The sequence below is a fragment of the Psammomys obesus genome, unplaced genomic scaffold, assembly GCF_907164565.1.
Source record: "Psammomys obesus unplaced genomic scaffold, mPsaObe1.curated_primary_1811, whole genome shotgun sequence".
NCBI lineage: Eukaryota > Metazoa > Chordata > Mammalia > Rodentia > Muridae > Psammomys > Psammomys obesus.
In genome coordinates, this window is record NW_026585580.1 from 16,990,899 (window position 1) to 17,013,574 (window position 22,676).

Consider the following 22,676-nt stretch of genomic DNA (forward strand, 5'->3'; position numbering starts at 1 on the left):
ACATATACACACATACACATGCATACACACACACACATATACACACATATACACATAAACACACACATACACACACATACACACACATACACACACACCACACACATACACACACATATATACACACACACATTCACACACACACACATGCACATACACACACACATACGCACACACACACACACACACACACACACACACACGCTCAGCCTTGAGAGGTGAGTAGAAAGAGAATGCCGTCTATGCATGTCTGACCAGGAGGTGTACACACACACACACACACACACACACACACACACACACACACACACGCGCACAGCTGTCTGCAATGCTGTCTATGCCCTGGAATTCTGCTCAGCTACGGAGGATAAAGTTACACCGTTTGCTTGAAAGCACGTGCAAACGGAGCTCAGATCCTATCAAGGGAGATTGCTCAGATGCCAAAAGATAAATAGTGTATGATTTTTCACATTTGTGGGCTCCCCCCCAAAAGTACATTTTCCGAGGAACAAGACCTGAGGGGCCTTTGTCCTCCACACATGGGTGTGTGTCCATGTGTGCTCTCCAGTAAATAAAAGTGTGGTAAGAATGTGCTTGGGCTCAGTCTCTCGCACACTGAATCGCTCTGCGTCCTGTTACCGTTCAGCACTATCAAAAGCGACTGAGCAGAGAAAGGGTTTACTGCGGCTCTCAGCTCAGAGGCCGCCATGGCAGAGTCAGGGAGCCAGCGGCCTGGGCCTGTCCCACAGCCGCAGCAGCTCCGACAGGACAGGACGGAGCCAGGCCACACAGCCTCCAGGTGTGCCACTGCGGGGACACACTCCTCCAGCAGAGCTCAGGTCACCCCTCACTGAGCACCCCTGCTGGGAACCAGCACCCAGACACACGAGCCTGGCGGCATCCTCACTCACAGTGAATCACACTAGAGAGAAGGAGAAGAGCAAGGAAGAGAGGGCAGGAAGTCAGGAAACAGACATGAAACAGTCACAATTGAAAGTTTAGAATGGTTCCTTTTCTAGGATGCTTACAAGTGTCGTTATTTAGTATATTTGTATATTACAGATAGACATTTTCAAAACTATGTACCATTTGCCCTTTGATTTAAACTCAGCAGGAAACATCAGGAAATGGGTTGGAGACTGTAGTGTATAAAAACAAGACAGCTCAAGGAAGAGCTCGTGGAATGTACATTTCTGGTAATTAGGTAGCAATGACAGCAAAGTGACCTCCCATAGAAGGAGGGAGGACGAATGTCAGAATTACCACCCATGAGGGGGTGGCATGGCAGAAGGCATGCTTAGTGTCCTGACTACACGGCCAGGGTGGACACATTCCCTGAAAAGCAACTTCTGTTGACCGAACGCTTCCTACATGATCTGGCGTGTGCCGAGTGTCGAGGGAAGCAGGTGCGGGCGGTGTGTTCCCACTTGGACGTGCTCCCAGTCCTGTGGTTGTTAACAGCGTGTCTTGTCTGTCCTGCAGCTTGTTATGGAGTTCTGTGGGGCCGGGTCCATCACAGACCTTGTGAAGAACACGAAAGGGAACACACTCAAAGAAGACTGGATCGCGTACATCTCCAGAGAGATCCTCAGGGTAAGACGGGCGGGAGCGGAGCACCCAGCCTGGTCTTGGGCTTCTTCTGCAAGCAGATCCTGAACTTGGCCTTGCGTTAGTTCTTTATCCAGAGATAATTGTTGTGATAGCCATGCAGTCTTCATACTTCCTTCCAGTTCATTCCCCATCGTGGCTTAATACTGTGAGCTCTGTAAAGACCCAAGAGCTTGGCCTGTATGGTTGGAGAACACTTGAAACAAATTCTGTGTCTAGAAAATACAGACTGCTTCAGAAGTCATGGGGTACAGACCGTCCTGGTGTTAGGGTCATGCCCTGAGGAGGGTGGAAACTGCAGCTTCCACGCACGCGCTCACCACTGTAGCCTGAGGAGCCCGAGCATGCTCGTGTTTCCTATGGAGGAGGTTGAGGTGTTCCCAGAACCAGCCTCAGGCACACCCCTCGGCAGCTGAGGTGCTCTGCACTTGGGACCATTGCAGGGCGCCCGGCAGCCCCTTCCCTTTGGCATGAAGGGGCCGGGAGTGACAGAGCCCGCACCGCTGTGTGGGGCAGCTCGGGGAGGCCCCAGTTAGCGCCAGCAGTCCCCGTGCGGATCTCAGTGGACTCGGCCTTAGCTGTTAGACTGTCTCATTGCAAAGCTGGCTAGTGAGCTCAGAGCGAGTTTCTGAATTGCTGGTTTTTTAGCCCCTGACTGGTTTCTTTCAGTCGTAAGTCATCCTTCCAGCACGCGCGGGTTTTCCGGGCGTCATATTGAAAGCTGCGTGTGACTTGCTAAAGGGCTTTCCTTCCACCACCATGCTTCGCTCCCAGATGGCCCCTAAATTAATTGGGTGCATTACTTGTCCCTCCATATTTTAAAAATGGAGACCCTGGACTTAAACCCAGATTTTATTTATTTCTCTACTAATCAAAGTCTGGTAACAAGTTAGGCATCTTTTTTATTATTGTAACTAAATTTACTTTTTATCCTCGGAAGACTCCAAGTTTAAAAGCTGTCAACTAGAATTTCTAGAGAAATGTTTTAATGTCTCTTTGCTTGTATCTTATGGAGCCTTCAGAAAAGGTTCTTGAAAAGACCAGTGTGAGTAGGGAGTCTGAAGGTAGGGGACCAAATGTTGATATTGGCTCGCAAGTGCTGTCCCTGAGTCCCAGTGCCTGCCTTTTGTGGCTGTGACGGAGCTGAGCCGAAAAGCCTGTGAGGGCTGGGAGCTGGTAGGAGCAGCAGACAGGGCTGGGTTCTAGAGCTGGCTACGAATGCGCTGAGGAGCTGGGCTACTACTGTTGTCTGTTCAAAAGCAGATACACCTTTCTGTGTGTGGTAGTGTTAGACTGTGGCCATTTGCCTTGGCTTCCTGTGTGCTGCAATCACCAAGACTGCAGATACTCGATTTCTCAAGTACAGAAATCCATGCTTTTAGCATAATATTCTAGACCTAGCTTGTATCCCAGATGTCAGATGATTTGCCTGTTTTCATATACCTGTGGAAACAGTTTGCCTGTCAAGTTTAATGTGTTTATTTTAGCGTTTTGTCACCATTGACCTCAGGCGCCCTGAGGCGCAGCCCAGGTTGCTCAGAGCTGTAGTCAGTGTGGTGGAAACCGCGTCCTTTTGAAGCGCTGCAGTGTCCCCACTGCGCATCTTTAAGGGCAGCCCTCTGCCCCGGAGCCAGCTGCAGCAGCTGTTTTACAGTAGAGTTTGAGTTCAAAACAAAGAAGTGCCCCAAACGATGTTTCTGTTTTTGGAGTTACCGGGTGTGGGTGTTGGTGGAGAAGGCAGGGAGCAAGGTGGAGGTGAGGGCTCGTGTAAAATGCACCACGGTGAGTCACCCAGGTTGATAGGCAGCTGGTTTCTGTATGCAAACGCCTTCTCTCATCCTTCAGTGGCTGTTAGAGAAGGCTAGACCAGGCAGGGGTCCTAGGTACGTAGGACTGCCGTCAGAAGTACTCTTTTGGGCTAGCCAAACGGTAAGGGTCACAAGGTTTGCCAGCAAAGCCATTCCGCTCCTTCCTTCCTGTTACCTTGCTCGCTTTCTGAGCAGCAGTTTTCTCACGTGGGAGAAAGCACCATTTCTCACAGGGGAGACCTTAGGATTTTACACCACCAGCGCTCAGAGAGGTCCTGCTGCTTTTTTGCCACATGTGGTCAGGTGCCACAGGCTTGGAAGGAAACATGGAGCAGGCTGTGTAGTTGGCGTCTTCTCCAAGGCTGAGTGGTGGCGGCTCAGGTCAGGCTTGGATCCCAGGTTCTCAGCGCACACGAGGGAATGTGTTCATGCTCGTTAGTTGTCTGTCTGAATAGTTGTACTTCCTGGTAGCAGTGTTACCAACTGTTTCCTGAGTCGAAGCAGCAATCTTTACACAGCGGGAACCGGGCCTGCTTTCACATCCTGGGTGCAGGAGCGTTCAGGGTTGCACAGGAGCTGCAGCTCTATGAGAAGACAGCCCTGCCCACATCTGTTGGAAGATGCCGGAGGAAGCTGATGCAAGTTAGAAAGCAAGTGAGCTAAGCAGTAGACGTAGGAGCTCTGGAAGGGACGTGGCTTCACCCTGTCAGGGTCTGGTATGGCGTGCCGAGGGGGAGGGTGCTTCCTAGCAAGGAAGCTGTTCGCGATCTCCCTCACCACAGCCTTGTGGTACAGCCTGCCCGTGTCTGGTGAAGGATGGACGAGCACCACACCAGCTGTGTTCTGTTTCACCGAGAGATTAGTAAGTGAACATAGAGCCCGCCATGCTTGACCAGGTGATCTAGAGTGTGCCACGAGTTCGTGGAAGTTTGGCTTGTCGGCACAGGCCTGTGATTCCAGCATCTGCAAGCTGAAGCAGGAGGCTTCAAGTTTAGAGCCATGCCAGGCTGGGCCATATTGTAAAGCCTGCCCCCCACAGCACCTACATAGTAAAGACTGTCTACACCACAGCACCCCACTAGCAAAGCCTGCTCCCCCACAGCACCTACATAGCAAAGACTGTCCCTACCACAGCACCTACATAGTAAAGACTGTCCCCACCACAGCACCTACATAGTAAAGACTGTCTACACCACAGCACCCTCCTTACTTTTTCAAATAGAAAAATCGAACCCCTTGCAAGTGACCTACCCTTAGTGCTGAGGCATTTCAGGATAAATAGCTGCTGTGTCTTAAGGAGACGCAGCCTGGGATGTAGCTTCTGGCCAGGAAGAGAAGAGTAAATGAGCTCTGCAGCATCGCCGCCTTTACGGCACGGTTAGATGTGGTGTGTTTTCCCATCACCTCTCTGATACACCGGTGGGTTCTTCTGGATGCAGGGCATCGGAAATGCACACGCCAGGAGTGTGTGTTTGCCTAGGGAAGAAAGAAATTCCTTCACAAGGCTGTTCCGATGGCAGAATTACTACACACTTGGATACAAGTGGATATATCAGCACTTAAGCATTTGTTCCTGTGTACTGGGAAGACAAGCCTGCATTTTCAGAGGCAGATTTTAAGCCCCTCTGTAATTCTGTGCTGTTCCCCTGAGATGGGCCCAGCTTCGTAAGTTCACGGGGTTACCCACTGAAAGATAGATGTTTGGCGTGGGAAAGAGAGGTCCTGTACACAAATAGCACAAATTATAGCGGAAAAACTACACATGGCAACCCAAAGCCTGTGCTGTAGGCTCAGCTAAAAGTGGCTCTAAGGTCCCAGAGGGAAGGCTCCACCCACTGCTTTCTGTACGTGTGGCAAGGCTGGCAGTGCCTTCCTGGGGATGCGCCAAGGGTGAATTTTATGTTCTACATGCAGATTTAGAAAAGCTGGGCCCGCGTGTGCCCCGTGTTGTGAAAGGGTGCTCCCGCTATCTGCTGACAGAACTGAGACTTGGCTCTGTTTTCCTCTCCAGGGACTGGCACATCTCCATATTCACCACGTTATTCACCGAGACATCAAGGGCCAGAATGTGCTGCTGACTGAGAATGCGGAGGTGAAGCTTGGTAGGTGGCTGCTGTGTGTGTGTTGCAGCCTCTGACACACCTCCCGGCACTGGTGTGGCAGCCTGAGCACATGTACCCTCTAACGTTTATCCAAGTTAAGGTGTGCTCCCCCGTAGCCCGGCTCCAGCCTCCGTGTCCCTCCTGTGTCTGCTCTGTTGGGACACAGCAGCCAGATGAGGGTTTTTTGTTTTGTTCTAAGATTTATTTATGTATTTACTTTATATATATATGAATGTACTTCTGTGTATGAATGCTTTGTTTGCATGTATGCCTGCTTGACACAAAGGGCATCAGAACCCATTACAGATGGCTGTGAGCCACCATGTGGTTGCTGGGAATTAAACTCTGGACCTCTGGAAGAGCAGCCATTGTTCTTAACCACTGAGCCATCTCTTCAGCCCCAGATGAGGGTTTTTTTTTTTTTTTTAAGATTTATTTATGTATTTATTATATATATATGAATGTATTTCTGTGTATGAATGCTTTGTTTGCATGTATGCCTGCTTGACACAAAGGGCATCAGAACCCATTACAGATGGTTGGGATCCACCATGTGGTTGCTGGGAATTAAACTCTGGACCTCTGGAAGAGCAGCCATTGCTCTTAACCACTGAGCCATCTCTTCAGCCCCAGATGAGGGCTTTTATTCTTGTTTTCTTTGACTCCAGGGAAGGGGGCTCATGAGGCCCAACCCCAGGACCCGGTGCCTGAGGCACACCTCAGCCCTGTGCTAACGTTAAAAGTCAGACTTCCTACTCTCTGGCTGAAATACTCCCCTTAGTGGTGGCTGGCATAGTGCGTTGCTAGCGCTTGGGAAGCTGAAACAGAGATTGTGAGTTTGAAGCCAGCCTGGGGTGTGAAGCGGGGGGGTGTCAGAGAGCAGGAGAGGGAAGAGTAAGAATAAAGCCATGGAAAGTCCATCAGGAGGCAGCCCTGCTTGGTCACTGCCGATTCTGTTTCCCTTTACTTATAAGAAGCCCCAGGACCTTTGCACATACAGCTCTTCCTTGGGAGTACTTGACCTCACTTTCAGAGTTACAGTTTTTCTTGTCTTCTGGGGCCTTCCCTGGCCCCAGACCTGCCTTGGACTCCTGTCTTCTTTGACAGCACTGTTGATAATTTATACTTCTGTGATATCGCATGGCTCCTCTCAAGGAAAAGAGCTTGCTCCCCTTTGCCAGAATATCCTGGGATCAGCAGCCAGGACTGTTAGTCACTGGTGTAGTTCCCTGTAGCGCCTGGCAAGTTGTCCTCAGCGCCACAGGGTCCAGCAGATGCCTGATGCTGGCATTTTCTGGAGACGGCTGTCTGGAGATTTACAAAGTGTCCCTGTCTCCCCAGTCACGTCTGAACTTGCTCCCTTTTACTTTCATGCCCTTCCATTTGTAAACAAAGCCCACATCACCTTCTTCTGTTACTTTTGCTTCGCACCCTCCGCAGCCTGCCCTCCCTTTCAAAAGTCAAGGCCACGGAACCTGCTTTTCACCTTTCACTCATTGCTGTCTGCCTCGAGGCCTGAGCTCACTGCGCACCTGCAGATGCTTTGCCCTGTGGAAGGTCTCCTCGGGCTGAGCGGGCACGCCTGCCTTATCTTTGCCCTGGCTGACCTGGTGTTTCCCTGCTGTCCCCCCTCTCTGGCTGACCTGGTGTTGCCCTGCTGTCCCCTCTCTGGCTGACCTGGCGCAGTTCTTCCTTGCACGGACCTCATGGCAGGACACCGTGGTGTCCTGAGTTACTCAGCCATTCGCTGTTGCTGCTAGAAAGCTCTGTTAGGCTTTCTGTCCCTACTTTGTTGTGTGTTGAGGAGTAGGTGATACGTAAGCCCACTGTTCCCTGGGCTGGTGGAGTGTGTGGCCCCGGCCAGTGGCCTCACATGTTGTAGCCTGGTTTGTGAGCTGCTCCTCTGCGGCTAGGCTCGAGGCAAACATGCAGCCTAACTTTGTGGAGTGTGTTCTCTCCAGGCACCTTCCATAGGTTCCAGGTTTGTGCACCGAGTTCCTTTAAGTCCCGTCATCTGCTGAGCCGTGTCACTGCCCCGCGTGTCCCTGTTGAGCCTCTCCACTTAGTTCAGTGTGGTGTGTCAGCCTGTGCACAGAAGCAGCTCCGCGGGGGGAAGGCAGAGGACTGGGAACACGTTCTCTTGCTAACCCGGGGCCCTTCAGTGTGCTGTTTCCCAGGGAGCCTCAGGCGGCCGTGCACAAGCTGATGTAGGGTCTGTCTTCCTGCTTCATGTGCACCTGGCTGTGGCACTCTAAAGCGCAGGCACCGTTGCTGTCCTGCCCAGGCCCTGCTGTCGCCTGGCAGTGGGGGCCGGCCTCCGCTTCCTCCCTGAGGCTCCTGGTTGCAGGCCCAGCGCTGCCCTGGATGCTCGCCGACTGTGCTCCGGCTCTCTCTCCTCAGTTGACTTCGGCGTGAGTGCCCAGCTGGACAGGACGGTGGGACGCAGGAACACGTTCATCGGCACGCCATACTGGATGGCCCCTGAGGTCATCGCCTGCGATGAGAACCCGGACGCCACCTACGACTACAGAGTAAGAGGCCTGCCCCGGGGGCCGCTGTGTGCGCCTTCACAGCTGCTGGGCTCCAGCCACGAGTGCACACTGTTTTGAGTGCAGGTGTCCCAGGCCCGTGCTAAGCAGCTCTCTTGTTGCTTGTTGGTCCATCGCTTTGTGATCTCAATGAGAAACTCCTTGCTTGCTGGCACAGCGGGGCACAGACTCCTCACAGGGCGCTCAGATCCCTTCCTGCGTCTTTGTTAGCATGAAGAACACAGTAGACTCAGATATGGTTTCCTTTTAATGCACTGTCAACGTTTATAACGGCTTCCTCTGAAGTTTCAGTGTTTGTGTATAGTTTTATAACTTCTTCCACAAATAAATTGGCATGGTCATAGAGCGACCCCTAGGGACCTGAAATCATAATACACTTTTTATCCAGGCATAAAAATCCATACTTACTTGACTTGGGGTGACTGAGTTACTTATTTCATTTGTCAATGAAACTTTCACTTAAGTGGTTATTGTATCTGTTAACGATGTTAAAAGGGAGTTCATATTTTAATTGTTCCCCACATGTTTGAGTGTTTGTTGCAAATACACAACTATTGAGGTTTAATTTAAGCCTTTGCTGTGGAGAGATTTTCTTTTAATTTGAAGTATTTACAAATATGTCGCAGACTCCCAATTTCCTACTCTTTAATACGCACATAAAGTTTGCAGCGCGGTCCACCATTCTCAAAACAATGTCACACTTAAGGGAATGAAGATAGCCCCGGGCTGGGAGGTGGTGATGCCCAGCAAGGTCTGCTTTACGTGAAGGAGCTTTTATTTCTTCTGTGTGGAACTGTGGCATTGAGGGCCTTGTCTTCTGGTTTTGCAGAGTGACCTTTGGTCTTGCGGCATCACGGCCATCGAGATGGCAGAAGGCGCTCCCCGTAAGTAGCTTCCTCCTTCTGAGCTTCTTCCTCTGTCAGAACCGGGCACGCTGGGCAGAGCCGCGCCTGGTGGGCGTCGGGTGAAGGGGGAGTTCTTGGCACCCAGTGTTCCACTCTGGGTCTGCGCCTGTTGACTTGCGGGATCTAAAGCTAAGAAGGCCTGCTTTTTCCTCTTCGCATTTAAAACACATTGTTGGAAACAGATCCCTAGTCTTTGAAATTTTGTTATTTTTTTCATTTTGACTTTATAAATTCAGATATTACCTTTTATATGTGGAATTTTTTGTGAAGATGTGTGTGCTTTTTCTTGGGTTGAATCAGCAAACTGCTCAATCAGAACACTGATCTTTGGTTTGGGTTGTGATAGGAATATAGAAAAAGTAAGGAAAACACACTCATCATTTCCTCCCGGTGCTCAGGATAGATGCGCAAAGACCGGGCCACTGCCTCTTACGAGGTTGTGGAGTGAATATTTGTAGAATGAATGAAAACATTTGATGGTCACAGTGCAGAAGTGGAGGTCCCGGTGACTACTCTGTCCCTTCTGCGCGTGTTGTGGGCTCATGTGGCTCAGTTTTCTTTCACACTGATCCTGGGGTCTGCTGGTCTAGTCTGCATTCACAGCCGCTGTACAGGTGTCCTGAAATTGTGCCTCATCGGTTGTGACACGCTGGTGTGCCTGTCTGTGGAACTCACATTTCTTGGGGCGAGTTAATGCAGCACAGACAGTAACTGCACAGCAGTAAGCACCTCTATTTACGGTGGCCTCACTCTCCTCCTGACACGCGCTGTGGGAACAGGCGTGTGGGAACACGCGTGCGAGGAGGCTCTGACTCTGCGGCTGTGAGGGGACACAGGCACCGAGTGAAACACTGACGGCCTCTACGAGCTGTTCTATACATAGACCAACCTTACAAGCCCAGCTGTCTTCATTAAAACCCTCAGGATTGGGTCCTTTTAAATTTGAGTCAGTATTTTATCTTTGATTTATGAACACTTTTCAGTGTCCATTTGAAGTTGTGTATTTTTGCTGCTTTTAAATGGTTTTTAATTCAAGGTATGGCCTAGGGTTTGTAGCTAGACACCTCAGCTGCTTGACATTCATGGCAGTTATTTGTGAATGAACCCCAGACATCAGGAGTGAGTGAATAAGCACCTTACTGACACAACTGTCTCCTTTCCCAGCTCTCTGTGACATGCATCCAATGAGAGCGCTGTTTCTCATCCCCAGAAACCCTCCTCCCAGGCTGAAGTCAAAAAAATGGTAAGTGATGTGTGGATCTCTGTCTCCCTCTCTCCGTGCCTCCCTCTCCTTCCCTCTCTCCGTTCCTCCCTCTCTCCTTTTTTTCCTCCATCCTTCTCTTCCTCCTTCTCTCCCTCCCTCCTTCTTTTCCTCATTCGCTCCCCTCCCTCCCTCCTCCTCTCCCTTTTTCTCTTTCTCCCTCCCTTTTTCTCCATCCTTCTCCCCCTCACTCCCTCCTCCTTTTCCTCACTTCCTCTTTCCCTCCCTTCCTCCCTCTTTCCCTGTCTTCTTTGTTCCCTCCCTCCCTCCTTCCCTCTCTTCCCCTTCCCTACCCCTTTTCTTCTCTCTCTCCCACTATAGTTTTACTTTATTCTGGAATAAAATAGCATTCTAACTTGAGTGCTACAAAAGCCAACACCTTCAAACAGTCTGAAGTGCACTGATTTCGTCTGTTGTTGTTCATCTTTGAGTTCCAGGCTAATCACAAGTGACAGCTGGAAGCTCCAGAATATAGAGAAAAGGCTATAGTTTAGTATTGAAACCTCTTTTAAGCATAATATGTTGCAGAACATTTTCTTCCTAAAGTGGCAGAACTGTGTGGAAAGCCCTCTGATAGTAGATTTTCACATTGCTGAAGGGTGTCTGGGGCTGCAGTGCATGTTTGCAGATCTCACGACTTATGAGGACCGTTTGAACCTAGGAGCTCGAAGCATTCAGGGTAATAGAGTAAGATCCTGTCTGAAAAAGGGGCAGTTTCCTCAATGGGGTTTATAAAACGGCAGTTAGCCACACCTTTTAATTCTGGAAGAGCATGCTAACAGAACGGCCCTTTGCCCCTGCACAGCCGGCTCCTTCTCTCGCTGCATTTCCGAGTGTGTCCTGCAGAAGGCTGACCCCTGTGGAAGGCGGGCATGATAACCCTCTGAGCAAAGTGCTTAGAACCACAGCTTGTGAAGGCTGGTGCTTTGCCTAATTTTACATCTTTAAGGGAGGCCAGTGTCTGTGTGTGGGAGGGAGGCTGAGAGTTTTGTCTGCGCTGCCGTACCCCAGGCCCTGAGCACCTCCTCCATCGCAGGCCCTAAGCACCTGGTTCTACCCCAGGTGTCCCTGTCTTCTCTCTGTGTTCACTCTCCTGGTGCATTTCCCTTCACCTTTCCCACCTTCCTCTTACTTGAAAGATCTTTTCCCATTCTTCATACACTCTTTAGCCGTAACTGGTTCTGAGTAACAGAACCACCTAATTCCACGAAGCCTGTGTGTAGAGAGAATGGAAGAACCACACCGTTGCACAGAATTTGGCCCAGTTGGTTCCCGGGATTAATAAGTGAGAGCCGGTGGCTCTGGGTGTTGCTGACTCGTGGGTAGTGGACCCTTCCCAGGATCATGGGCTAGAGGACTTTAGCTCACACTGCACCCTGTTCTCTGCTTTCCTGTCTTCCTCTTGTGACTCTGACTGGTGAGCGTCTTTCTGGGGAGTCCGCAGGTCAGTTCTCTGAGAGGACCCCGCGCTGTCCCATCACCCCCGGCTTTGGTTGACCATTGCTGTAACTGCTGACAGGCAGAGGCAGTGTAGATGGTGGGTGATACCTTCCGGGTCCTCAAGCCAGCCTCTCTTCATCTAGAGTAGGTAAGGCGCTATATTGGTTCATCTGCGTCACTGTTCCTGTTTTCCTGAGTTTTTGAAGAGAGCGGCTTCTTCCCTGTGTCGCTGTCCTCTTCCCGGATGTAAATTTCGGTTTCCTCTTCTGGAGAAGTGGCTATCTGGAAGAGGTCAACAGCTGATCTGCCGAGAGAACTCAGCTACTGGTTTTAAGGAATGTAGCAAGTACGGTTGGTTCCTGAGGGTTGTCTTGTTAGATGTACTCTAAGCGTCAGGCACACGGTCACGCTCCTCTTCATGCCTAGACCTGTCTGTGAGGTGATGTGGACCTAGTTCTATTCTCTCTCTTTACTTTTTGTAATAATATCAGGAAGTGGCTCATCAGTCGCCGACACTTTTGCTTTAAAGGTCATATTCTCGAGCCCTGAAAGCTGTCTAGTTCCCTCTGTGGAAGAGCAAATACTCTACCTTCAATTTATGCTCAACCCACCGAGGCAGGCCCTTGCTCTCTCAGGGTTCGTTCTTGCTCTGTGGACACTGGTCAGCTGACCTCCCTCCGGCCCCTCCCGCATGAAGCCCTCTCTTGCTCCTGTCTCCTCCTGCCCCAGGATGTAAAGGCTAGTGAATCACAGCAGACTTAGGCTGTGCTCCTTCGTTAGGGCTGTTGGTGGTACATGGTTAGGGCAACAGCGCTGAGTGTGAACCACACTGACTTGTGTGCTGGCCGGATGGCCCTCGGCCTCCTGGCCCTCGGCCTCCTGGCCCTCGGCCTCCTGGCAGGTGTTTCTGAGCTTTGCTTCTCTGCTAGAGGTTTGATGGTGTGCCTCCCTCCTACAGGTCAAAGAAGTTCTTCAGCTTCATAGAGGGCTGCCTGGTGAAGAACTACATGCAGCGGCCCTCGACGGAGCAGCTGCTGAAGCACCCTTTCATTAGGGATCAGCCCAACGAGAGGCAAGTTCGAATCCAGCTGAAGGATCATATAGACCGGACCAGAAAGAAGAGAGGGGAGAAAGGTACTCAGGCTCCTCTTGTTTTCCTTCTGACACAGCATCGAAGGACTTTGAGCTAGTGTGAGAAGTACCAGGGTTTCCTGATAGTTGTGAATTCCTGCCTGCCATCATCTTTCCCCTGTGCCCTCCACCCTCGGGCCCTCCTTCCTGTCGCGTGTGCTCCTCAACCCTCCTGTTTGCTACACCACAGGGTGAGGCTGCTGCCAGTTACTCCTCAACAGCCTTTTCCCCCTCAGGGGCACTGTCTGCTTTTGTGTCACACACACTGACACACATAGGTAAACACTGCCAAGTAGTAGAACAAGCAATATTTGACTCCCTGAGTCTGGGTCATGTCACTTATTTTACGAATTGCTGGGTACATTCATTTCCTGTAAGTTTCTTTTTTCTTTCCCCCAATGGCTACATAGAATTCCGTGGTTACATGACTGATGGTCTGTTGAAGGGCTTTCAGGGTGACAGGATTTTTTTGCTATTGTCAGAAGAACAGTGATAAAGATGGGTATGTAAACAGGCAGGAGGACACAGAGCCTTTGAGGACTCTGCTGCAGAGCGGGGTCGCTGGGGTTTTTATTTGGCTTTTTCGACACCTTCATGTTTCACAGTAGGCTTCAGTTTACAGCTTCACCACCAGCGAGCAAAGATTTCTTTTCCCCACAGTTTCACCACCATTTGTTCTTTCTGATGAGTGACCAGGGTAAGGTGGAGCCTCTGGGCAGTTTTAATTTGAATTTTTGTAATGGCTAAGGATTTTGAGCGCTTTTAAAGATACCTATTGGCCAGTTTATATTTTGAGAGAAGTTTGTCATTCATTCATATCTGACATATAGCTGGCAAAAAATATTCTGTTTGTCCTGCTGCTACTTTACTTTGCTGTACATAAACTTTGTAAATTATGTCATCCCGTTCATTGATTCTTGGGGTAATTTTCTGTGCTTTTGGAATACAAGTAGAAAGTTCTTTCGAACGCATCCTGAAGTATTTTCCTCAAGCATCCTTGGCATTTTATGTTTAAATTTGAAGGCTTTGCTCCACTTTGAACAGACTTGTAAACACTGATTAAGTTGTTCTTTGGCAGTTACAGGTGTGTGCGCCTTGTTAATTACTCCCACACCTCACCTGCTCTTAGCACCCTCCTGCCTGTGGCTGGATAGCCATTTTTCTCAGTTTTTGTTCATTTTTTTTTTTTTTTTTAAGATTTCTTATGCATGTACACCTGCAGGCCATAAGAGGGCTCCAGATCTCATTGTAGACGGTTGTGAGCCACCATGTGGTTGCTGGGAATTGAACTCAGGACCCCTGGAAGAGCAGGCAATGCTCTTAACCTGAGCCATCTCTCTGGCCCCACTGTTTGCCTGACTAGGCTGTTTTTCCCCCGCAGCACATGCTTCTAACACCTTTGTTAAATCTTAGGGGGCCATAGCTGTGGCTGTGTATCTGGACCCTCTGTCTAGTCCGTTGTCTTCGGGTCTGTTTCCCCCGGTGCCATGCATTGTCACTGTGCCTCTAGCATAGTGGGTGGCCAGCTGTGCACTTTCTGTTAGAATCACTTGGCTGCTTCGAGTCTTCCATCACATAGCAAGTTTCTGGATCTTTTTCTCTTTAACATGGGAAGGTTTTTCCATGTGGTGTCATTGTCAGGAGACTTAGAGTTCTATTGCAAAGGCCTCTCACTTCCTTGGCCAGCTTTATTCCTAGATGCCATTATCTCTTCTGCAGTAAGGTTGCTGTTGATATATAGGGAAGCAACTGGGTTTTATATGCTAATTTTGTATGCTGAAAGTTGACGAAAGTGTTTATCAGATCTGAGTTTGATGGTAGGGTTTTTAAGGAGAGGATTGTGGTGTCTGAGAGTAACAGTCTTTTGACTTGTTTCTTACATGTTTTTCTAATGGCTTACCATTTTAGCTGGGTGGGCTTGAAACATTATATTAAATAAGTGTACAGTTCTAGACTTTAGAGGATTTGCTCCTTGTCCCCATCTGGTAGAGCATTATTTGTAGGTCTGCTGTGTATAACCTTTGCTATTTAGATATGTATTCTTACGTTTGTGTTCCTAACTTCTTCAGGACTGTATTTTTTAGAAGGTGGGCATCTCTGTAGCCCAAGCTTGCAGATTCACAGTGCTGCTTCTTTCTCAGCCTCTCATATGCTGGAATGGGTGTGTACCGTGATGCGGGCTCCTCAGGAAGACACATTTAACTTTGTCTAATGCCGTGTCTGCACTTGAGCTCTGTCCTGAAGTTTATTTATATCATATCTTATATTGCTTGTTTTGCGCAGCTCTGTGTCCCTTAGATAAAACCGTTTGGATTGTGGTATCTGGTTTAATACATTCTGGAATACAGTCTTTGAGTATTTTGTTGAAGAATTTTCACCCAGTATGCGTTAGAGAAATTGGCCTTTCATGTTCTTATTATATCTTTATTCAGTCTTGCTGGTATGGTTATCTTGGCCTGACAGAATGAGTTCGGCAGAGTTATTCCCGTTCTTTTTGGTAGAATGTGAGAGTTCTGGTGTTAGGTCCTCTAAGTATTTGGCACAGCCTGTGCTGCATTTGTCTGGTCCTGGACTTTGTTTTATAAGCCTTCTTCTCACTGCTCCAGTCTCCTGGCTTGTTAAGGGCCTAGCTAAAGGCTTGTGTCTTACAGATTGAAGTGTGGTAAATTGTAGGCCTTTAGAAATTAATTCCTTTCTTCTGTGTTTTCCAGCCTTTGGAATATAAGTTTTCAAAGCATTCTCTAGTGATCTTTTGGATTTCATTGGCTCTATGGTAACAACTTGCTTTTCATCTTTATTTTTATTAATTTGTTTTAGCGTCTTGTTTTTTCGAAAGCTTTACCTGAGGTCTCTGAATTTTTACCATCTTACTGACAGTAGTAAGCGTCTCTCCGGGCTCCTGGGCGGTACACAGAGGGGCAGGAGATTACCATCTTTTTCATTTGCTTCATTGAGAAGTGTGTGGTTTGGGATCCAAGGTTTCTTGGCTGTTAGTTATTTCTACGTATGTTCCACTGTGGTCTGGCAGCAGAAAGGGAGTCTTTTTCTGTCTGCTTACCTCTACCTGTCTACCTGTCTGTGTGTTGATCAGATTTTGTGTGAAGATGGAATAACTAGTAGATATTGTTAAACTCAGTTGACTCATGGTGTAGTTCAGCCTTAAAGTATCTGTTATGGGTTTTAGTTTGGAGGAACTATGTACGTATGCCTGATGGGTATTGGCTCACACAGTGAAATTCTGTCAGCACCTTTCACAACACGGTTTCATGAGTGAATCTTTATAATTATTAGATGTTCCTGGTGAGTTGTTCCTTTCTTAGCTCTTACTGTTTGACTTTATTCTTCTGACTTTGTGTCAAAGTTACTGTATCAGATGCAGCACTAGCTCTGTCTGCTTGTGCACACGTTCCTTTGTGTGGTCGGTTGATTTCTAGCCTCCACCTCGGTTTTTGGGCATCTTCGGTAGCTAAGTGTATTTCTGAGAGAGAGCGGTTAGCTTGCATCTGCTGGCTGGCGAGCTAATGCTGTTTGCACTAAGGTTGTTACTGAGAGAGCATCCCTGTTTCCTGTTGGTGTTTCGGTTGCTCAGATCATTCGTTTTTCTTTGCTCCTCCCCCTTCGTATTAGGGCTTTTATGGTTTGCACATGACTGACTTTTTCCCGGCTCCTGGCTCTTGCTTCTTTCTTCCATGAAATGTATTCTTTCCAGTATTCTTATGGATGAAGCTTTCTTTCCCCGTGTGTTTGTCTTGAAGTGTCCTTATTTCTCCATCGGTTGTTAAAGATAGCCTCGTTAGGTATATCAGGCTTAACTGTCAGTCATTGTTTTCAGGGCTTGCTTGGCTTTCTCCGCTGCAGATGAAGGCTCTACTGTTGAGATTTCTGCCTTTGTAAAGTGGCTTTTTCCCATCCGGTTCTTGGCATTGCTCCTTTGTTTTGCATCTTTGAGAACTTGACTGTGATGTGAGGAGATTGTCTTATCTAGCCATATCTGTTTTCGGTTCTAAATGCCTCTTGAGTTGGGATGTCTATTTGTTTTTCTGCTTGGGACATTTTCTGCTATAATTTTGTTGATTAAGTTACTTTTGATTTTTAATTTTATCTCAGCTCCTTTAAGCCGGTGCTTGAGGCCACACCTCAAAGGGAAAATTCCACCCCTTCCCCAGCAGTGTGGGTGGCCGATAGCTTCTCAGTAAGGGTGAAGCCTGGCACCTCCCCCGTCTGTGCCAGGCCGGGATTGTGGCTTGAGTGATCTTGTACAGCCTTGTACAGGTAGCTGCAGCTGCAGCCAGTTCATGGATAAGGCTGTATGCCACATCCAGAAGACGGCACCCATAGCCCCTCCGCACCCTCAGCCTTTAATACTCTTCCTGCCTCCTCCTCGGTGAGGTTTCGGGAATGTATAGTTCTGTTACTGCTGCAAAATGCATACTTCATGTTTCCTTTACCTCCATCTGGCAAAGCTCTCTCCCTTGCCACCTTCAAGGAACCTCAAATGGGAAGGTAATTAAACAAGTGATTGTGCTTGCCTTGGTTAGTTCAGTAATTAAACCTCTATTTGTCTTCCTATGGACATCTGTTTATGCCTGTCATCTACGTCTGTGTCATCTGTTTTTATTTAACTTGCATTAATGATAGCTTGTTTTGTGTGAATATACTGGTGCTGTTGAGCTGTTTCCTGGTGTGGAGCTTCTCACAGATGAGCCGGTGCTGAAAGACCAGCTCTTCTGTGGGGGTAAGGCCAGCGGGGAACTTCCCAGCATGGCAGGGGCCATGAGCATTGCTTTTGTGTGTGTCCCCTGCGAGATGCTGTGTGTCCATCCTTAGGCAGCCGCCAGGACCCATCAACTCCCATTTCTCCTGTCCTTGTCTTTCAGATGAAACCGAGTATGAGTACAGTGGGAGTGAGGAAGAAGAGGAGGAAGTGCCTGAACAGGAAGGAGAGCCAAGGTACTGACGCCACCGGGGCTGCCTTATGAGTGATCAAGCTCCGTTGATGCCAGCCTTCTGGAAGGCCCTCTAGCCACAGACGGGCCTGGCCCCCTTCCTGCCTGCCTTTCTTCTCCCCCATGACAGATTTCTGTCAACAGCTCCCCACCCCAAGCTCTTACCTGGTGTTTTGGTTTTGTTTGTAACCGAGTTTTACGTCGGAGGCTGAGGAAATGGTGCTTCTGACATTTCTTGCTCCAGAAGGCAGAGTGGTCCAGGTCTTCTGCGGACAGTCAGTCCCGCCACAGAGCAGCGTCGGTTCAGTCCTGCAGGGCCTCTGGTGCCAGACTCCTTCCCGGAGCCTTGTGTCCCTCTGTGCAAGTGCGGTTGCCAGCGTTTGGCCCCCTCGGAGTGTGTTCTGCTCTTGGTTTATCTCAGTGATGCCTGGCCAAAGGTTGAAAGAGCGGACTTACTCAATCACATTTTTACTTCGTGGGTTTGCCTGACTGTCGTTTCACCTGGCCTCACGTATGCCTGAGTACTAAACAAAACCAAGAGAGAAGGTCGTGTTGAGACCTGTGGGAGCCATGTGCTGGGAATGGGAGTTCAAAATCGTACACTAACTTAAATAGAAGATCGAGTCCATTTCAATCTAAAGTTTTAGAGAAGTTAGAATTGATGTCGTGAGCGATAGAACGGCTCTTCGGGAGTCCAGTGATATGTGTGTGATGCACAGTGCGTGTATAGGAGGAGGAGTTTATGGTTTGTGTCTCCGGATTCCGTGTAATATGAGCTTGGGGAGCAGTCCCCAAAGCAGGAAAGACGTGAGCCAAGGTTTCTGTGCGAGCCCATTCTCGAGGGCCTGCTGCCACCCCTGATCATAAAACATTGAGGCAGAGGGCAGAGCTGGCCTGGTGCTGGCCAGAGGGAATGAAGGACTGATCCGTGAGCACTGCCCTTTCTTTGTAATCATGAAAAATGAAGAGGGCCAGCGTGAGACCGTGACGTGAGACAGGTGAGCTCAGCCCTACGCTGTTGCCTGAACTGATGTGAGAGGCCCAGGTAGAAATGCTTGGCCACCAGGACGGAGCTTTCAGACATTATAAATGATAGAGGAAGGTGCGAGGCCTCTGAGCAGTGGGCGCAGTCACTCTGGGGGGCGGGGTCATTCTGGTGGACACCTTGCCTGAAGCCTGGGCTCAGGAAGCTGGGCCCAGGCTGCTCATGTGCTCAGAGGCTGATGTGACAGAGCCTGATGGCCCTGTTCCCCGCAGCTCCATCGTCAATGTGCCTGGAGAGTCCACACTGCGTCGGGATTTCCTGAGGCTGCAGCAGGAGAACAAGGAGCGCTCTGAGGCCCTGCGCAGGCAGCAGCTTCTGCAGGAGCAGCAGCTCCGGGAGCAGGAAGAGTATAAGAGGCAGCTGCTGGCTGAGCGGCAGAAGCGGATCGAGCAGCAGAAGGAGCAGAGGCGGCGGCTGGAGGAGGTAGGAAGCTCCGTGTCGGTTCCTCCTCCTCGCCCGTTTCCACATCTGCTGGGTACGCAGTTGGACACGCGGCCGCTTGTTGGGGAGACGCGAGGCCAGAGGTCCACGGCCTGCTGCAGTGCCGCAGAGCACTTCTGGAGGGATGCGTGGCCATGCACCAGCAGGCCTCACATCCTCGAGGCCCTGGGAATGTGTTTCTTGATAAGCGTGCCGAGGAGCTGCCTGACACTTAGATGCATTTGGTGCGGAACTGCAGGTCCTCAAGATAGCCCTAGACCAGCTTGCTGGAGTGCTTCTGTGGTGCTCAGATTGACTCACTTACACTTGACCTAACTCCTTTGCCATTTCTTGGCTGGTGTGCCCCAATTTTGTATTTTTCTGAAACCTCAGACTTTTTCTTATGAAAAACATCGCTCCCTAAATGCAATCCCTTTGGGGTGGATTTAAGAGTAAGAAAAATGGAGGCCAATGAGATGGTTCCACAGATTAGGTGCTTGCCACCCCCGTGGTGACCAGTTTGACTGCCCCCTCCCCTCCCCCGTCCCCGGTGGTGTGGAGACCAACCCCAGCAAGCTGTCCTGACGTCACCCGTGTGCTTGCACACATCCCACAAACAAACGTAAATGTTGTTGTTTTTTTTTAAAGAGAAATTCAGAAGGTAGAATAGTCAGTAAGATTAGCTGCAGTTTGTGGCAGGGAGCACAGGGCGCACCAAGGTCATTTAAGCCGTTAGTGTTGACAGTGTAGTTACTCATAGGTTAATTTTATTTCTAATTCACAAACATGTACCATTTCCCTGTAATTCCCTTGAGAATCAAGACTTTGATTTTCTTTTCTTGACTGCCTTCTACTTCATACGCCTCTAAGTTCGCCTTCATCATTTGTTTCTATTTGTTTTAAACGTTTTTTTAACCTTTGTTTTCTCTAGCAGAGGAATCATCAAAAATAAAGGCTGTAATGACATGTTCAGTGGGATTTAGATTAATAACAGACACGCGCAGGTTGTGGAGGAGTCTGTGCTCTCACCGCTGATGTGCTCTGCGGAGGACCCGTGCTCTCGCGGGGGGAGGTGGTGGGGTATGTAGCTAGGACTCCAGGAAGAGAACTCGCTAGTGTCCGTAACTTGTAAACGCTTACGTGCGGTCCTCTGTGAGATCTTTCCCGAGGCTGCTCTCACCACTGTGTGAACAGCAGAAAGCTGGATGAGTTTGTGGCCCACACGGTCCGGGAGGCGCCCACCATGTCCCGGGACACTGCCCACTGCCCAGGTGGGTGGCCCGGTTCCCCAGGGCTCCAGACTCTCCACCGTCTAGTCCCTGAGACAGGCACCGTCATCTTGTTTCTCAGGAAGCAGGTCCTCGGGAGTTAGACTGGCTGCCTCAGTGTTTCCGTTATTCTCTGTAAGGCCACCCTCGGGGCCCGTACACGCAGTGGACTGTCTGTTCCTCTCCTGAAGGTGACTTAGACGTGGAGAGGGAAAAGGGACCTAAACATAGCCATTTCTTCATGGAACTTAAATTCTAAAAACGTTTTACTTGAAGCCAAGAAGAAAATGCTTTTTGAAAGCTTTCAGTTGATAGTTGAGTTTTTTTTTTTTTAAGGTTTATTAATTTTATGTGTATGAATGTTTGACCTGCTTGTATATAGTGCACCATGTGGGCCTGTCATGCTCACAATGACCAGAAGAGGGCATCAGTCCCCTGATTTGAGTTATAGATGGTTGTGAGTTATAGATGGGCGCTGGGAACTGAGCCCGGGGCCTCTGGAAGAGCAGCCAGGGCACTCCACCTCTAAGCCGTCTCTCCAGCCCTAGAGGCTGGTTTCTGTGTTTCAGAGACGTTATCTTTGTCTTCTTCCTGATAATATATTTTAATTAAATTTAGTGGTTTTATTACTTAAACTAATTGAATAAAAGGTCATGTTGACTTTGCTCTGTCACTGGGCGTGGCATGGCGTGCAGCACAGAGTGGCCGTTAGAGCCAGCGTGGCCGAGTTAGCAGAGGCTTTGGCTGGGGACATTATTCAAGTCATTTCCTTTTTCTGAGTCTGTTGTCCCTACAGTAGGGGTGAGGTCCCAACTCCTTAGGGTTCTCAAGACAATTATACTTAGATACGACAGATAGAGATTTTTAAATGTTTAGTTTCTGACACAAAGGCAGGGACATAGAAGCTCCCAGTTCTCTCCCAGGTTGCTGTGAGGTGTCCCTGGCAGGAAGAGCAGTGTTTGGTTTGTTGCTAATGTCGATTTTGTTTTGTCTTTCTCATGCATGCTTCTCAGTTTTCAGATATTTGCCTTCTTTGTCCTTTTCTCTACCCTTTATTCATTTCTTTCTTTTCAGTCTGACTTTTGGTCCTGGATAGTTAGTGATGCCCATGACCGAAGGTCTTGCTGACCTCTAGGTGGCACAGTAGGCGTGACGGGTGATAGCTGCCCGCGTGGGAACCAGGGCAGCGGTGATGGGGTGACCAGGGCACGCGTGGGCATACTGGCCGTGCGCCTGCTCGCCACGGCAGCGCATCTCAGCCGGGCTGGCGGCCCCGGTGACTGTATGCTTCTGCTTCTACAGCAACAGCGGCGAGAGCGGGAGGCCAGGAGGCAGCAGGAGCGCGAGCAGCGGAGGCGCGAGCAGGAGGAGAAGAGGCGCCTGGAGGAGCTGGAGCGCAGGCGCAAGGAGGAGGAGGAGCGGAGGCGGGCGGAGGAGGAGAAGAGGAGAGTGGAGCGGGAGCAGGTGAGGCCTAGGGAACGCTGGTTCCTCATCCTAGAGAGCTGCGGACTGGGGCAGAGGTACGCACACGTGTGTACAGCCCCGGGCATGTGTGTGTGCACACTCAGAGGCCTAGGTGTCTAAACACAGCGGAAACACCAGCAACTTGACTCCTCTCTTCCAAAAGTATAACAACAGTCACAGGTCAGAGACCCTTTGAAACTAGCGGAGTCTGAAGAGTGCCGTGCAGCAGACGTGTGAATACACGCTCACAGCTTGGCGCACGTGCTCTCAACTCCAGGTGTCTGATACATGGTTGAAATACCTAGTGGCTGAGTGAGCGCTGTAGTACAAGTTTGCATGCACACACACGCACACACACATAGATGCACATTTGTAGCATTGAAGATTTTTCTGTAGTTAATGAAAAAGTGTTTTATTGCTTGTGTAGCTTATCTGCAAACTTCATAAACTGTGCAGGCAGAAGGTAACTTTTCTTAGTTTCTTTGACTCTCCTGTCTTGGAAATGATCGTTCTGTGTCTTGAGCTCTGAGTAAAGAACACCAGTGAACGGGGTCACTTTGAAGAGTGCCTGGAGTTCCGGTTTAGAGCACTTACAGACCTTGACTTTATCCTCGGCGTGTGGCGGTCCGGCCACTGTCCTCGGTTCTCCCAGGGCCTCAAGTGAGTGTCTGACCTTGGGTGTGCACAGGCACCCCCGTTTCCCAGAGCCTCACCTCCGTGCTGTCGCCT

The 22,676-nt window shown here is 49.5% G+C and overlaps 1 protein-coding gene across 22 annotated transcripts in view; it reads left to right on the top strand.

Moving 5' to 3' along the window:
- The window catches only part of Map4k4 (mitogen-activated protein kinase kinase kinase kinase 4), a 120,536-nt gene that overhangs the window by 72,313 nt on the left and 25,547 nt on the right, over window positions 1–22,676 (top strand). For all 22 annotated transcript variants that reach the window (XM_055607403.1, XM_055607428.1, XM_055607411.1 and 19 more), the window contains exons 5-13: window positions 1,483–1,593; window positions 5,428–5,518; window positions 7,919–8,049; window positions 8,897–8,951; window positions 10,137–10,215; window positions 12,632–12,807; window positions 17,682–17,754; window positions 19,008–19,218; window positions 21,786–21,947. In XM_055607403.1, the coding sequence (XP_055463378.1) occupies window positions 1,483–1,593; window positions 5,428–5,518; window positions 7,919–8,049; window positions 8,897–8,951; window positions 10,137–10,215; window positions 12,632–12,807; window positions 17,682–17,754; window positions 19,008–19,218; window positions 21,786–21,947 (1,089 nt within the window). The remainder of the gene's footprint in view (window positions 1–1,482; window positions 1,594–5,427; window positions 5,519–7,918; window positions 8,050–8,896; window positions 8,952–10,136; window positions 10,216–12,631; window positions 12,808–17,681; window positions 17,755–19,007; window positions 19,219–21,785; window positions 21,948–22,676) is intronic.